Source organism: Stegostoma tigrinum, chromosome 38, assembly GCF_030684315.1.
Source record: "Stegostoma tigrinum isolate sSteTig4 chromosome 38, sSteTig4.hap1, whole genome shotgun sequence".
Lineage (NCBI taxonomy): Eukaryota > Metazoa > Chordata > Chondrichthyes > Orectolobiformes > Stegostomatidae > Stegostoma > Stegostoma tigrinum.
In genome coordinates, this window is record NC_081391.1 from 18382690 (window position 1) to 18396226 (window position 13537).

Consider the following 13537-nt stretch of genomic DNA (forward strand, 5'->3'; position numbering starts at 1 on the left):
TTTGTTGCCCTGTTCAATGTGGTTATGAATGATGTTCTCCTCTGCATCCAACAGTTTGCAATATCCCAATATCACTAAGACCCCTCATCCAAAAATATATCAATCACTGTTTTGAACGTATTCATTGTCTCAGCATGCTTAACCCTCCCAGGTAAACAATTTCAAAGATCCATAATACTCAGAGTAAAGAAATTATTTTATTATTAACAGATTAATGAAAAAAGTATGTAACTTATATTGTTGTTGATCCTAAATTGTTGAATTTTAGCAAGAAGAATAAAAAGACCATATTAGAATGAAGTCACACAACACCATGTTATAGTCCAACAGTTTTATTTAAATTCATAAGCTTTTGAAGCACTGCTCTTTCATCAGGCAAAGTGGAGCCTATATATTCTGATCCAGTGTGCCTCCCTCCACTCCATCTGATTGGATCAATACTCCAAAAGTTTGTGATTTTAAATAAACCTGTTGAACGATAACCTGGTGTCATGTGACTTCTGACTTTGTCCGCCCCAGTCCAACATCATTTGCTGAAGGTTCTCCACATCAGTTCCATCACCTGTTAGACTTCTAAACTCCTGTAGATATTGCCTAGATTTTCTTCACAAAATAAATGACCTCTTCCAGATTTTAGAGTGGTAAATAAAATAAAGAAATGAGGATGTTAGAAAACTGAGTCAAATACAAAAAAAAACACTCAGCATGCCTGCTAGCAGCTCTAGACAGAAAGCAGAGGTAACATTTTGAGACCAGTTATCCTTCTTCAGAAAAGCATTCTGAATTTGTTGGTAAATATGGTCTGAACTGCTTCAAATGCATTTGCACACTTCCTTAAACATGGTGACCAATATTCTACATAATATTCCAGATGTGGTGTCACCAGTACCCTGTCTAAGTGAAGCATTGCCTCTGTATTGAATTTCCCTCACAATAAATGATAGCATTCTATCAGCATGCCTGATTAATTGCTAATTCATAATGAAGGAGCAGTGCTTCAAAAGCTTATGATTTTAAATAAAACTATTGGACTATAACCTGGTATTGTGTGATTTCATGCTAATGTGGTCTTTTTATCCTTCTCGCTAAAATTCAACAATTTAGGATCAGCAATACTATAAATTGATTGAAATACATAAATTGCTGAAGGTTCTTGATACAGTACATGTGGAAAGGACATTTTTCCTTATGGGAGAATCAAAATTAGGGGTCCCTGCGTAAAAATCAGGGTATGTCCATTTAAAACAGCCAGTAGGTCATTTCTCTTCAGAGAACTGGAGCTGTAATGATAGTTGAAGCAAACTCTTTGAATATTTTTACACCAGAAGTGGATAGATATTCTGTAAGCCAGGGGGCTAAAAGGTTATCAGGGATAGATGAGAACGCAGATTTGACATTATAATCAGATCAGCCATAATCTTATTGAATGGTGGCAAAGACCCCAGATGTTGCATGGCCTATTCTTGTTGCCTGTTTGTGTGTCTTCTAGATCGCTACAGTCAATGAAGTATCTTCCCCAACATATGCCTTGGCTGGTCCATTGAAGAATTATTTTGGATCTTTCAATAAGACCCTCTTATTCTTCAAAATTCTGGGGAATGTAGGCTGAGCCTATTCTTTCCTCATACACCAAACCCCCATCCCAAATTTGACAGAGATTGCTGCAATGTAATGTGGGCTGGTAATTCAGGTGTAATGGTCTGGGAAAGTGGATACAAATCCTAACGAGGCAGCTGGCAGAATTTAAATTCATTGAAGAAAATTGGCAAGAGAACCAGAGAAGAGGGAAGGAGATTATTTCAAATACAGCATGCTATGGTGTGCAATCTTTAAGGGTATGTAGAAGCAAATTCAATCATAACTTGGAAATCTCACATGAAAACTCAGAATCTCTGGCATAGTCTGCCTGGGATTTATTGTGCACTGAATACTAATTGCAAACAAGGCAAACATTTCTCAACAATGAACTCACTTCAAAATACAAATTGATGATATTTGATTCTCTTATAAAAAGGAGAATGATGTACTTCGATTTACAGCATGCAGTCTTGTCATGACAACTGGACCTCCCAAAGTGCTTTACAGTCAATATAGTTTTTTTTGAAGTGTAGTCAATGTTGTAATGTAGGAAACATAGCAACCAATTTGCACACATCAAGTTCCCACATCAATATGATAAAAGCTGAATCATCTAGTTTTATGATTTTTTTATTGTAGGATAAATATTGATCAGTGCATATGGGATCTGTTTCTCATTCCTTTGCCAAATAAAGCCTCTTACACACAAATTTGAAATGTTGTAAGTTCTCTGGTGTTGAGTAGCATTCTTAGAGAGATAAGCAGGGTTGGTACTTCAGGTTCATAATCTTTCATCATGGATAGATTAATAAAAATGTTAAAAGTTGGAGATATTGCAGAATAGATTCACACGAATGGTTCTAGAGAAGTTATGAAGATTGATTGGAGAAGTTAGGCCTGTTTACATTGGAGAAATGAGGACTCAGAAAAAATTTGATTGAGGTGTTCAAAATCTGGAGAGATCTGTGCAACATAGTGAGCAGGTAACCTGAGAGAACATTCTGGGGCCTCTGTTTAACATCTCAACCCAAAGACAGCATATCCAATTGTGTAGCATTCCCTCAACATTGGCAGTGGAATGTTGTTCTTGGTGCTAAGTGGGGCTGAAATAGAGATCTTTCATATTCAGAAGGAAAGACAATAGCAACTGAGCCACTACAAACAGAAGGAAATTCTGGATCACTGTACTCAATACTCCATGAATGATATCCATTCACTACATGAACATTTTATTTCAAATGTTTTGGAAACTATGGAGCTTAAAGCTTGATTTAGTAGGACCTAAAATGGATGGTTGGATTGGCGATTGAATAGATGGATGAATAAATGAATGGATGGATTGATAGCTGAATGGATCATTTTATGAATACAGGATTGCAAAGAATTAACAGCACAGAAGGAAATCATTCAATCCAATTATTCAATGCCAATATTTATGCTCTGCACCTTTCAACTGAACTCATTTCACATTATCAATATATTCTTTTATTCCTTCGTTATTCTCTCATATTTATTTAGCTTCTGGTTAAATAGCTCTAGGCAATTCAACATAACCACACCCCCGTGGTTGCGAATTCCACATTTTACCACTCTCTAGGCTAAAGGGGTTCCTCCTGAATTCTTAATTGGATTTATCAGCAAAGGTCTCATGTTTAATGCCCCACATTGCAGACACTGCCAGGAGCAGAAATGCTCTTTTTTGTCTAGATACAGAGATAGTTAGGTGCATTGCTTCACACCATCAGCCTGTATTGTGTGACCATATGTTCCCAGCAGTTAAGATGATCAAATCTCAGTTGGTTACCATAGCATCCACTTTAGGAAACCAATCCAGCCAGAAAACGGTGATTGTCAGAGCGGGCATCCAATGACAAACTGCGTTCGTTCACTAAAGCGATGAGCGATGGCAGAAGACGGCAAACGGTTGGCAAGCGCCATGAAGTTTCAAGCTAAGCCCAGGCCCTGGAATTACGTGCTTCCCTGCAGTCTGAAAAGTTTCAGAAGGTGGGAGAGGGCGAGGCATGGGCGTGAGCTAGCCGTGGTGCTGAAATACGCGCTGGGAGCTGTCCAACAGTCCCGGTTCTGAATTACTCACACGGACCTGCTCATCGACTTCACTTGGACCACTTTTCAATCGAAAGACGCTCCCCAATTCTAATGAAACATTCCATGCACTTGGGGGTGCAAGATTTGTACAGCCTTCCCCATCACCGGCTGATCCGTGATATGATGGTTCAAGCAAATGTGGTTTGATCACATGTAGTCTGCAGGAAGAGAAACATGTATCTCTTTTGCAATCTGGTCCACGGGGCGCGCTATTTCTCCGCTGCCATAAATCAATAGATAACGCCAAGGACACTGGCTAAAAAAAAGGTCTGTGTTTGCAAACTTCTTGGAGTATTGTACTGTAGCAATCGGCCTTTAGCTCGGTGATGATTGGAATTGGAATTGTTTTAAGGTCCTCTGCTTAGAATAACATCGCCGGTTAACGTTATTGGTCAGAGTTATGGAGATAAGAAAAGAGCAATTGAAGAAATTAGCGGGGGACACCTTGGGGAAGTTACACAGGTGAGTTTGTTCCTACTCCCTCACAAAAATCTTTGTAAATAATTCATGCAGCGTTGGATATAATTTTTAATCAAAAATGATTGTTCGTTGTATTCGTCGGTCCTGTCGCTTCTTTTTGGTGCAAGTCTGTCGGGGCTTTTTTTCCCGCGGTTTCTAAGGAGTTGTTAAAATTTTCTTCTTATTAAATTTCTCGGGTATTATCTTTGTAACCCGTGTCTTTATTTTCTCTCCTTTCCATATTTCTGTAAGCGACAGGAATCCTCTTAGAAACATTATTCATGGACCAGGGCTTTCCCGATCAACGTTTTTCTATAAACACTCTTTAAAAATATAAAATGATCCGATTCCAAACATTCGTTCGATTAGATTTTGTTTTAAAATATTCGTTGCACGGCGCGTTTGTTATGATGGGGATTAAAATTGGAAACCAGAAATAAATGACGTTTGAAACTTCCCATATCCGAAGTTAAGTGCAAATATATCGGTTTCATTTCCTACCGCACTAATTCCTGCATTGCCTTTCGAACAAGCAGCTTGTAAATTAATACTTTTGCAATTCATCTGTGAGTCACTATGGGCTCATTCACCAGTGCACTGGGCATTTGGTCATCTTTCCAACCTGTACTTTACCAAATTGCTAAACACGATTTCCAAAATCAAACCTTTAAAAAAATACACACGGAAGATGTCTCCTTGACCAATCAGCAAGGGCACGCCCGCTCCTTCACAAAGTCAAACAGGGCCTTGCCATGCCTGGACAGGAAGAATTTACCCGCAGTGTACTTTACACCAGACTGAAGGAGAATACAGCGTAGGGTGGATTGCACAGGCGCCGGGCCCCAAAGATTCGGATTTAATCCCTGTCAATTTGCAATCATTTCACAAACAACTTAACAAAGGTTTTATTGGCTCTGTGCTGCCTTTACTCACTGGGCCTCGATTATCTCTGAATCAGAGACACCGTGCGAAGGTGGGAGCCATTAAACCACAGCATGTTTCCTTCTAAATATTTGCCTTCTTTCATTGTTAAATGAACGCGAGTTTCTGGTTCGTTTTGCAGTGTTGGAATTTAACGGTCGGATTTTGTTTGAATAATCAGATATTGTTTCATCGACTATTAACTGCCTTCTGACACTTATACTCTGATTAAGAATGCAGTTACTCGAAGGGAGACCCCCCCCCCCCCCCCCCATTTTCATTCCTGTCTTGCTGACACTACTGAAATTCCTGTTGAGTGGATTATTTCCGGCTGATCGTGATGAGGCGCAAACTGTTCCCTTCCCCTACTCTCTTGTGTATTTCAGCTGTGTACAATCACACACATAAAAAAAGATTCTTTTCAGCAGAATTTGTACAAATTTGCAGGTTAATCTGCACCTATACGTCCAGCAGCATGTAATATGCTTTTGATTGTCAGAGAGTGATTACTTTGATAGTCTTAAAAACACATTATGGATTTAATCTGCCTTCTGAGTTTGACACGGGGTCGTAATTTTAGAAAGGGGGAACAGATTTGAAATAGCTCCCGACCAAAGCAGCCAGCGAACTGTGAATAAATATGTTTTGACCCTACGATTTTCTGAGTGCCTGTGTATGTCGTTTCCCTCTCTCAAATCCCAGCAGCAAACAGCCCGCGTTCATGTATAAATGATCATTTATTAATATTGCAGCGCGTTGGGGGAGTGCTGGTATTTCAGAACTGTCTGATCCCACATCTAGCGCCTCTGTCGCATTAAAACGTTTGGGGAAAGGTACCACAAACTTTAAAAGCACCCCATACCCTAATGAAGAAGTGGATTTTAATTTCCAATCGGAATTAAATTGATCTGAGAAGAAAGCTGAAGGGGGATTGGCCGCTGAGTGTTTAACAGGCGCCAGCCGGGTTGCTTAAATTATTTAGGAGCTTAACAGACAAAAAATGCTGATTTTTCCCGTTCTTTTTGCCGTTCTCAAACGGAGAATCCCTTCCATTGCAACGGAAACTGCAAAACAGAAGAGGTATATTTTTTATCAATTTGCAAGCGCAGCGCCGTTCGCTAAATTTCTACTTTCTAAATTTCGTTTTATCTGGGGAACTCCCAGATCTGTGAGCCCAGGTATAACGAAATTTGGGAAGTAAAAATTTAGCGAACGGCGCTAAACTTGCAAATTATCCACTCTCTTTCTGGGCTCAGGACGATCCCCTGAATAGCGGCCCATCCTAAAATCTGGGTTTTGTTCATTGTCAGGAGCCTCCGAAATTCCGCTTTGCGGAAATTCGAACGAAAAGTTGGCGCCAGGGCGACGCTGAAATATTCCTTCTATCGAAGCAACTTTTGGTTCCCTAACTTCCATGTGAAATGTACCTGGGCAGGGATAGATAAATAATATTCGGCATCAATGTCGGATGAGAATCAAATAATACTCTCAATTCTGCAAGACTTTAATTAAATTGTCGGTGGTCTCATAAGAATATCGTACAGTTCGGCGAATATTCATGATAGTCGTTAATAATTAATGTTATCGATTTGTTATGGGCTGGACAGATTTTATTTGCATATAATCAAGTTGAATTATTGGACGTGACTGTGTGTAGGTCAGAGATGTTTGTTGTCTCTGAGATTTGAAAGGCGGAACACATCATTTATTTGTCCTCCCGTGTTCCCCTCTGCGCCTGGTCTGTGACTTTGAGAGAAACAGCCGCCTCCCTACTTTTTAGTGGGAAGAAATAGGATATATTTCTACACCAGCCCATTCAGGCAAAGAGACCGTGAACAAAACAATAAGAGATAGTAGGAACTGCTGGTGCTGGAGAATCTGAGATAACAAGGTGTGGAGCTGGATGAACACAGCAGGCCAAGCAGCCTCAGAGGAGCAGGAAAGCTGACGTTTCGGGTCTGGACCCTTCGGAACAAAACACTGCCATTCAGCCTAATGTAATATTGAAACAGCAATGGAAATTGCTGGAGAAACTCAGCACGTCTGTCAGCGTCTGTGAAGAGTGGAACAGAGTTAATGTTTCGGCTCCTGTGAACCTTCCTCTGTTGAGGATTATAACTCACTTCATATTTAATTCCAAAGTCATACTTATCGTCCATGGCGCGGATTATCCTTGATGAATAGGTTGTTGAATGTATTGGTAGTACAGGGACAAGATTAGTGCTCAAGTGGCCCAGGTCCAGGAGGGAGACGGGGCAGGGAAGGCAGCTGATTACGAACCAGTCATTGAGCACGTGATGTCCCGAAATAACGGGGTCAATCTTATACCAGTTTTAACCCCCTTTTTGGCAATTCATCTCTGTCCATCCTTTATCCGTCAAACACGTAATATTCCCAAATAGATTTCCGGCCTTGACCAGAAAAAGAATCCGGATGTGATCAGTCAAACCCTGCAATTGGATTCCTGTCTGTAATTCTTTCTCTACATGTCTGGATAACGATTTAGCTTTTGTAACACGCGCACAGGCAAGAAAAGCAAACATAAAAACACTTCACTAGAGTGACTTATTGAGAGTCAATATTTTATGCTGTCACGGAGCCATTCAGCAAGGAAACAGGATCTTCAGCCCCAGTATGTCTACTGCTGGCCAAATTATATCAATCCTCCATTTACCTGTAGGTGGTCCAAACCCTGCTAAACCCTAGCATGGTAAGTGGTCATCCAGATGCTTTTCAATTGTTAGAGAGTACCTGTTTCCACCAAGTTCCATATTCATGGGTGACAAAACCAGAAATTGCTGAAAAAGCTCAGCAGGTCTGGCAGCATCTGTGAAGGGGGAAAAAAACTTAACTAGACCTAAAACATTAACTTCTTTTTTCTTCACAGGTGCTGCCAGACCTTCTGAGCTTTTCCTGCAATTTTGTCTTTCTTTCTGATTTACAGCATCTGCAGTTCTTTCGATTTTTATTCCACATTCAGGGGTGTTTTTTTTTTCTCTCAGACCTCCTTTCAGCTATTTGCTCCTCACCTTAAACCTATGCCCTCTGATCTTAGACGCGTCTGCCACAGGGAAAAGATTCTCACAATCTGTCTAGCTCCCTCATAATTCTGTGTATTTCAGTTTGATCTCCCCTCAGCCTCCTCTGCTCTCAGGAAAATAAAAACCCAGCCTATTGGTAAATGTGAGCTGGATGAATTCAGAGGCAAATATGTTGACCCTATTAATAATTAAATGGAAACTATGCTTGTCTAATCCGAGTTCGGTTGTCATTATTTCATCTTCACTGAGTAAAGGTCCTGCAATTCCCTCGTTAACAGCACTATGGGGCATGAACACCACGGGGCCTACCATGGTCCAACAAGGCAGTTCATCACAACCCTCAAGGACAATTAAGGGACGGGCTATAATATAAGTGGATTTGTCAATAATATTAATATCCCGGGAAAAGATTTTTTTTTAAATGTTGAGTTCTTGGCTTTCCCATGTTCTTATCAGAGAACAGCCCAAGGGAAATCTATTCAGGAATGCATATTCATTCCTTCAAGGGCTGTTGAGCAGTAACAACTGTCTCTCTAGTTCTGCTATTCACAATGGGAAAACTTGCCATTCTGAACAGAAGAATGAAATTACATTTACGTAGCATCTTCCTCCGTCACAGGACCTCCCAAAGCACTCAACAGCCAATCACACAGCATCTTTTACTTTAAGTATAGGAAATACAGCAAGCAATGTTTGCAGAACAAAATCTCATCAATTTCTATATGCAATGACCAGGTAATCTGTTTTAAAGGTGTTGGATGAGAGTTAACTATTAACTATTAACTCCCCTTCAAAGAGTTAACAGTTGCCTTTTTACAAAGATTATGCAAAATACTTTGCTGATTACTCCAAAATAATGCACAGTCCATTGACAAAATAATGTGTTCAGGTTATAATTAATAATGCAATTTATTTACAAGTAATCCAATACAGAGATGATAACACCACAAAAATTTATTTTGGTTCACAATTTTAGAATGCATCAAAAATTAATCAGTGCACGAAGTTTTTAGTTATAAGATTCAGTACATATTTTTGACAAATCTGAATTAATCACCAAGACTTTTGGAAGATTCTTGCTTTTCAGCTGATTTTCCAATGTGATGTTGTCCAGATGTAAAGGAATATTCCAATCCATAATATAGGTTCAAGCTTTCAACGTAGAATTGGCTGCACCTGAACTAAAACATTTGAAAGGCAGAGGTAGCATACAAATTTGTGATGTATTAAATCACTTTTTGAAAATAATCTTTCGAGTTGTTCCTGTGCAACTTCATCCAAGCTTTATATATTTATTTATTTAATTAATTATTTATACATACTTTAAATACATAATAATTTGATTAACGCAAACAATGATTTTGCATCTTGGTTATGTCTTGTGAACAATTGGGTTCTAGAGATAATGGGAACTGCAGACGCTGGAGAATCTGAGATAACAAAGTGTGAAGCTGGATGAACACAGCAGGCCCAGCAGCATCTCAGGAGCACAAAAGCTGACGTTTCGGGCTCTCTGATGAAGGGTCTAGTCCTAAATTGGGTTCTAGCCTCATTTTATTGATAGTAAACAATGCCAAGCTCCAATGGTAGCTCCAGTTCCCCTCAAATACATCTTTTACTTTTATCAGTCATTCATGGAATGTAGGCATCACTGAACATGCCAGAATTTATTGCTCGTTTCTAATCGTCCTTGAGAATGTGCCAGTGAGCTACCATCTTGAAACTGCAATATCAATGTGGCGTAGGTCTGTTAGCAACCCTGTTATAAAGGGAGTTCTAGGATCTTGACCCAGTGACAGGAGTGGTAATATGTTTCCAAATCACGAATTTGTGTGACCCAAAAGGAAACATGCAGCTGGTGGTGGCCCCTTTCAAGTGCTGCTCTGGTCCTTGTAGGTGGTAGAAGTCATGCATCTGGAATATGCTGTTGACGTTACCGTTGTTTGTTGCTGCAATGCATCTTGTAACTGGGATAAGCTGTTACCACTGTTCATCAATGATGGAAGAAGTGAATGCTGAAGGTAGTGGATGTGGTGCTATTCAAGTTGATTGCTTTGTCCTGGACGTTGTGAGCTTTTTGAGTGTTGTATATCTGTGTCATCCAGGCAAGTGGAGACTATTCCTTCACACTTCTGACTGTGTAGTTGGTGAGCAAGCACTCGGGAGACAGATCAGTTATTTGCTTATAATTCTGGCCTCTGACCTGCCTTATGGTCCTTGTAGCCACAATATTTATGTAGCTGGTCCAGCTCAGTTTCTGGACAATGATAAGCCCTAGGATGTTTAAAGTATTGGAATTCAGAGATTATAAGGCTATGGAACAAGGGGAGATGGTTAGATTCTGTCTTGTTAGAGACAGTTGTTGCCTGGCACTTGTGATATGAATGTCTCTTGTACCTTGTAAGCCCAAGATTGAATGTTGTCCATGTCTTACCGCAAATGGACATGGGTTGCTTTAACATCTGACAAAAACCAAGTAGTGTTGATCATTTTTCAATCTTCTGTGAATATTGTGATGAAGCAGCTGAAGATGTTTGAGTATAGGTCACTATCCTGAAGAACTTCTGCAGAGATATCCGGGAAATGAAGTGATTGATTTCCAGCAACTACCGTCGTTTTCCTTTGTGCTAGGTGTGACTGCAGCCAGTGATATCCATTGACTCGAAGGGCCCTTGATACCACACTTGGTCAAGTGCTGCTTTGATGTGAAGAGCAATTAATCTAAGTGGACCTCTGAATTCAGCTGTTTTGTCAATGATTATTTTGTACTCTTCTTTGTAGCTGTATTTTAGTGAAGAATAGATTCTAATGTATTAGAATATGATCTCCTTTCGTGCATACAGACTATTATGGTGTTTTGTATTGGAGTGTTTAATTACTGTTTTTAGTTGTCTATAGCATCTAATAATTACATGTATTAGAGTGTAAATCCTAACATTGTTCTATACTGAAGTGTTGACTCTAGTACTTTTCTATAATTAAGTATTGACAGCATTCCTGTGTTATATTGCAGTGTAAAGTATATTATTATTATTCTGCATTGCAAATATCCACCTGTATTTCTATGCGAACTTCTTTCCCTATTCTGAATTGTTCTGTCTGCTCTATTACTGTTACATACTGGAGTGTAGATCATATTCCTTCCGGTTACGAGAGTGGAATTGCAAGTTCACAGTAACTCAATGTCGTGATCTGTTTGTGGCATTAGGACACAATGAATTAAATGAGATTTCTGCTAAAATTAGGATGCATTACATAAGCAGGCTTAAAGCAAGATAGTTTCCTTAAGATTAAGAGGTTGCATAGATAATATGAAATTCATTCATCCGTGTTTTTAAAAACCTGGAAGATGTGCTCAGACTAATAAATTTGTCCCAAACAGATTGTGAACGCATAGCTAAATTGAATGGTAATGACCATGAATGATTAGCAGAGTTTGAGAAGAGTTAAGAGTTTGCTGTTTCTCTTTCATTATTCTTATGTCAATTGTCTGCATCTTTAATGCACTTTAATGTAGGTGTATCGGAAATAAAATGTAGAGTTCATAGCAGAATTAGTGTAGGATTTGTGAGGAAATCAGTGTCTGTGATAATTATACTGGAATAGTGAAGGGGGAGATCCAAATACACAGAATAGATAGTATAATATGAGTTGATACAGACTCATGAATTTGCCCTGGGATTGTGAAGTGTGCTGTCTCATTAATGACCTGATTCCGCAGTGTTACTATTAATTCAAGCATACTCAATGGTTAAAGAGCCAACATGAAGAAGAAAACAGTCCAACATCTTCATGTGGAGGTGCCGGTGTTGGACTGGGATGGAGAAAGTCAGAAGCCACACGACACCAGGTTATAGCCCAACGGGTTTATTTGAAATCAAAAGCTTTCAGAGCATTGGTGCAGCGCTGTGAAAGCTTGATATTTCAAATAAACCTGTTGGATTATAACCTGGTGTCATGTGATTTCTGATGACATCTTCTTGAGCCAGGCGTGATAATTCTCATGACGGTGGAATTGTTTTGAGGAGGCGTGCCCACATATTGAATTCAAGGGTGTGAGTTGTCCTATAAGAGCCACAACATAAACGGGGTGATCAAGAAACATTCTGAGTCCCAGTCATTTCTTTAAAATTTAATCTGAATACTGGGGATGGAGGGGTGCTTGCACTTGTGAGAGAGGGCTACAAATAATGCCAAGCATTTGGAGACAGCCACAACATTGGGAGGCAAATACATTGTGGTATTGTCAGTGGACTGTTAACTAAAGGATCCAGGTGATGTTCAGGGATCCGGGTTCAAATTCTGCCACAGAAGACGGTGGAGTTTGAATTCAATAAAAATATGGAATTAATAGTCTGGTGATGACCATGAAATGTTTGTTGGGGGGAAACCCATCTGGAAGGAAACAGCAGTCCTTACTTGGTCTGGACGACATTTTATTCCAGACCCACAGTGATGTGGTTGACTCTTAAATGCCCTCTGGGATAGGCAATGAATGATGGCCTAACCAGTGACACTGTGAATGAACTAAAAACAAACCAAACATCTCGTCAAAGAGAGAGAGCATCCAGTTAAAACATAAACTCTTAGGGTTTAACTGTGTCTTGTGTCAAATGTTGAAAATCCAGATGCCAGGAGCCAGAAATGAAAAAAACAAATAGCAGAACTTATAGAGATAACAAGGTGTGGAGCTGGATGAACACAGCAGGCCGAGCAGCATCAGAGGAGCAGGAAGGCTGACGTTTTGGTCCTAGACCCTTTCTGCTCCTCTGATGCTGCTTGGCCTGCTGTGCATTTCCAGCTCTACACCTTGTTATCTCAGATTCTCAGGTTCTCCAGCATCTGCAATTCCTGCCATTTCCGCAGAACCTATAAAGCAGTTAGCAGCAGCCAGGAATGATGCTGGATATCGGTGATTAATGACTTTTGGAAAATGTGGTCTGCTTGGATACTGCATCCTACAAAACAGAGAAGCATGGCTTAGAGAAAAGGATACCTCAGTTGCAGCATGTGAAGTTGACAGAGACATATGGTGGGGTTACCAGTTAGAGGAGTCTCTACCCCTACACAGCTTGTGAAGAGAATGGAAGTGTTGCAGGGTAGAGAACAAACAGGCAACAGGGTTTACCCCACCCCTAAATCACTGTTGTGCAGAGGATTTCCTAGGGTCTCATGTTTGATCAGCCAACTTAATTGCTGCAAACTCATAGAATCCCCACAGTGTGGAAACAGGCCATTCAGCCCAATAAATCCTCATAGACCTTCTGAAGAGCATCCCTCCCAGACCCATTCTCTACCCTACCCCTGCATTTCCTGTAGCTCACATACCTAACCTACACATCCCTGAACACTATGGACAATTTCGCATGGCCAATGCTCTAACTTGCACATCTTTGGACTATGGGAAGAAACCAGAGCACATGGAGGAAACC

At 40.1% G+C, this 13537-nt stretch overlaps 1 protein-coding gene across 1 annotated transcript in view; it reads left to right on the top strand.

Moving 5' to 3' along the window:
* The first annotated feature begins 3503 nt into the window (after positions 1-3503).
* Positions 3504-13537, top strand: part of LOC125447247 (vesicular glutamate transporter 1) — a 91500-nt gene continuing 81466 nt past the window's right edge. The window contains exon 1 of the mRNA XM_048521515.2: positions 3504-4146. Coding sequence (XP_048377472.1) covers positions 4085-4146 — 62 coding nt within the window. The 5' untranslated portion in view covers positions 3504-4084. The remainder of the gene's footprint in view (positions 4147-13537) is intronic.